The sequence below is a fragment of the Amphimedon queenslandica genome, unplaced genomic scaffold (genome assembly GCF_000090795.2).
Source record: "Amphimedon queenslandica unplaced genomic scaffold, v1.1 AMPQUscaffold_2096_Cont25900, whole genome shotgun sequence".
In the NCBI taxonomy this organism is placed as follows: Eukaryota; Metazoa; Porifera; class Demospongiae; order Haplosclerida; family Niphatidae; genus Amphimedon; species Amphimedon queenslandica.
The window spans coordinates 1-1,253 of NW_003557567.1; the positions used below are offsets into that span (position 1 = coordinate 1).

At 36.8% G+C, this 1,253-nt stretch overlaps 1 protein-coding gene across 1 annotated transcript; it reads left to right on the forward strand.

Annotated features, from left to right (window-relative positions):
* LOC109593301 (uncharacterized) lies at positions 1 to 1,031 on the forward strand (the record flags this gene model as incomplete). Its single annotated transcript, XM_020008442.1, has 7 exons — positions 1 to 79; positions 127 to 181; positions 233 to 301; positions 381 to 446; positions 530 to 635; positions 692 to 798; positions 850 to 1,031. Coding segments are annotated over exons 1-7 (620 nt in total), but the record flags the coding sequence as incomplete, so codon positions are not given.
* Between the last annotated feature and the right edge of the window lie 222 nt (positions 1,032 to 1,253).

Consider the following 1,253-nt stretch of genomic DNA (forward strand, 5'->3'; position numbering starts at 1 on the left):
ACGAGGAAGAAGAGTAGGCATTCCTCTCGTTATTCGCCCATATAATGGCCGAAGGAGGTGTCCTAGTTAGCACTGACAGGTCAGTAAGGTTTCAATAATGTGTCTATAACACTTTCTTATCGATAGGGAGCTCTTGGACTCCTTGTCAAAGAAGAGGAGAGCTTTTAAAGAATCTTTCAAGGTTTCTGTTATTTTTATTATTGTGAATTGTTTCATTTTTGTCTCCTTTTAGCTGAAGCCAACAAAAGATGGAGAGGACCTTGAGGCTACTGATTCTGGCTTAAGAACAACCTCGAGTTTTGTGAGTCAAAAAAACCAATTTCTGACTGTATACATATATAATATTATGTTCATATAATCCTTCTCTATCTCTCTTTCAGATTAGTGATGATCTGTTAGATACAATGAGGGCAAGAAGAGTTAGGAGACGAATGAGAAAAGGAGAAGTATGCACATGTAGCAACTCTTACCCGTTATCATTGAACAATTCACATTATGCCCACACACACACACACGTACATACATGTAGTTGCCTCCATTAGATCTCTCTTTGGCTGGTTCTAAGAATCTTGAGCCAATTCCTCCATTACCTCCTCCTACTAACACTGAATCCATACTAACATCAACACTTAATGGTGACTCTATCACGTTATTATTATTTATAATTATATTCTTTATTTGTGTCTTTAAGATGAAGCAGCTGCTGGTGTTTCTAGTATTCGTAGATTAAGAGAGAGGCAAGATCATAGGACACGATTTGATGATATTGCTACTGGTATTATTGACTCATCCAATCAAGTAATATTTAAAGAAAGGTTATAGAGATTATTTTAAACATTTTCTTTTTAGATTCGTCCAATTTCTCCCACTTCTCCTCGTTCCCCTCCACCTCCTCCTCCTGTATCCACAGCAAAAACTAATCTGATTGGTTCTAAGTTATCGAGCGAGAGATGGAAACTGTTATCATCAAAAATGACCGAAACCAAAGACAAGGTTCACTTTGCATGCAACGAAATTTGGCCTGAGACTGTGTACTATAGTACAGGGGCTTGGGTCTGATATTTGAGCAACTTTAAAAATTTGCAAAAAAATCCAATTTTGATTTGAATCAGTTCAAAGTTTCTACACAAGCATCAGAAAAGATGGAGAGTTCTCTCCTTTTCAATTTTGTCGAAATTTCCTGAGACCATGTACTACATTGTATAATAGTACAGGGACTATATGGTATTTTACAACTTGTCTCTTTCTGCTTG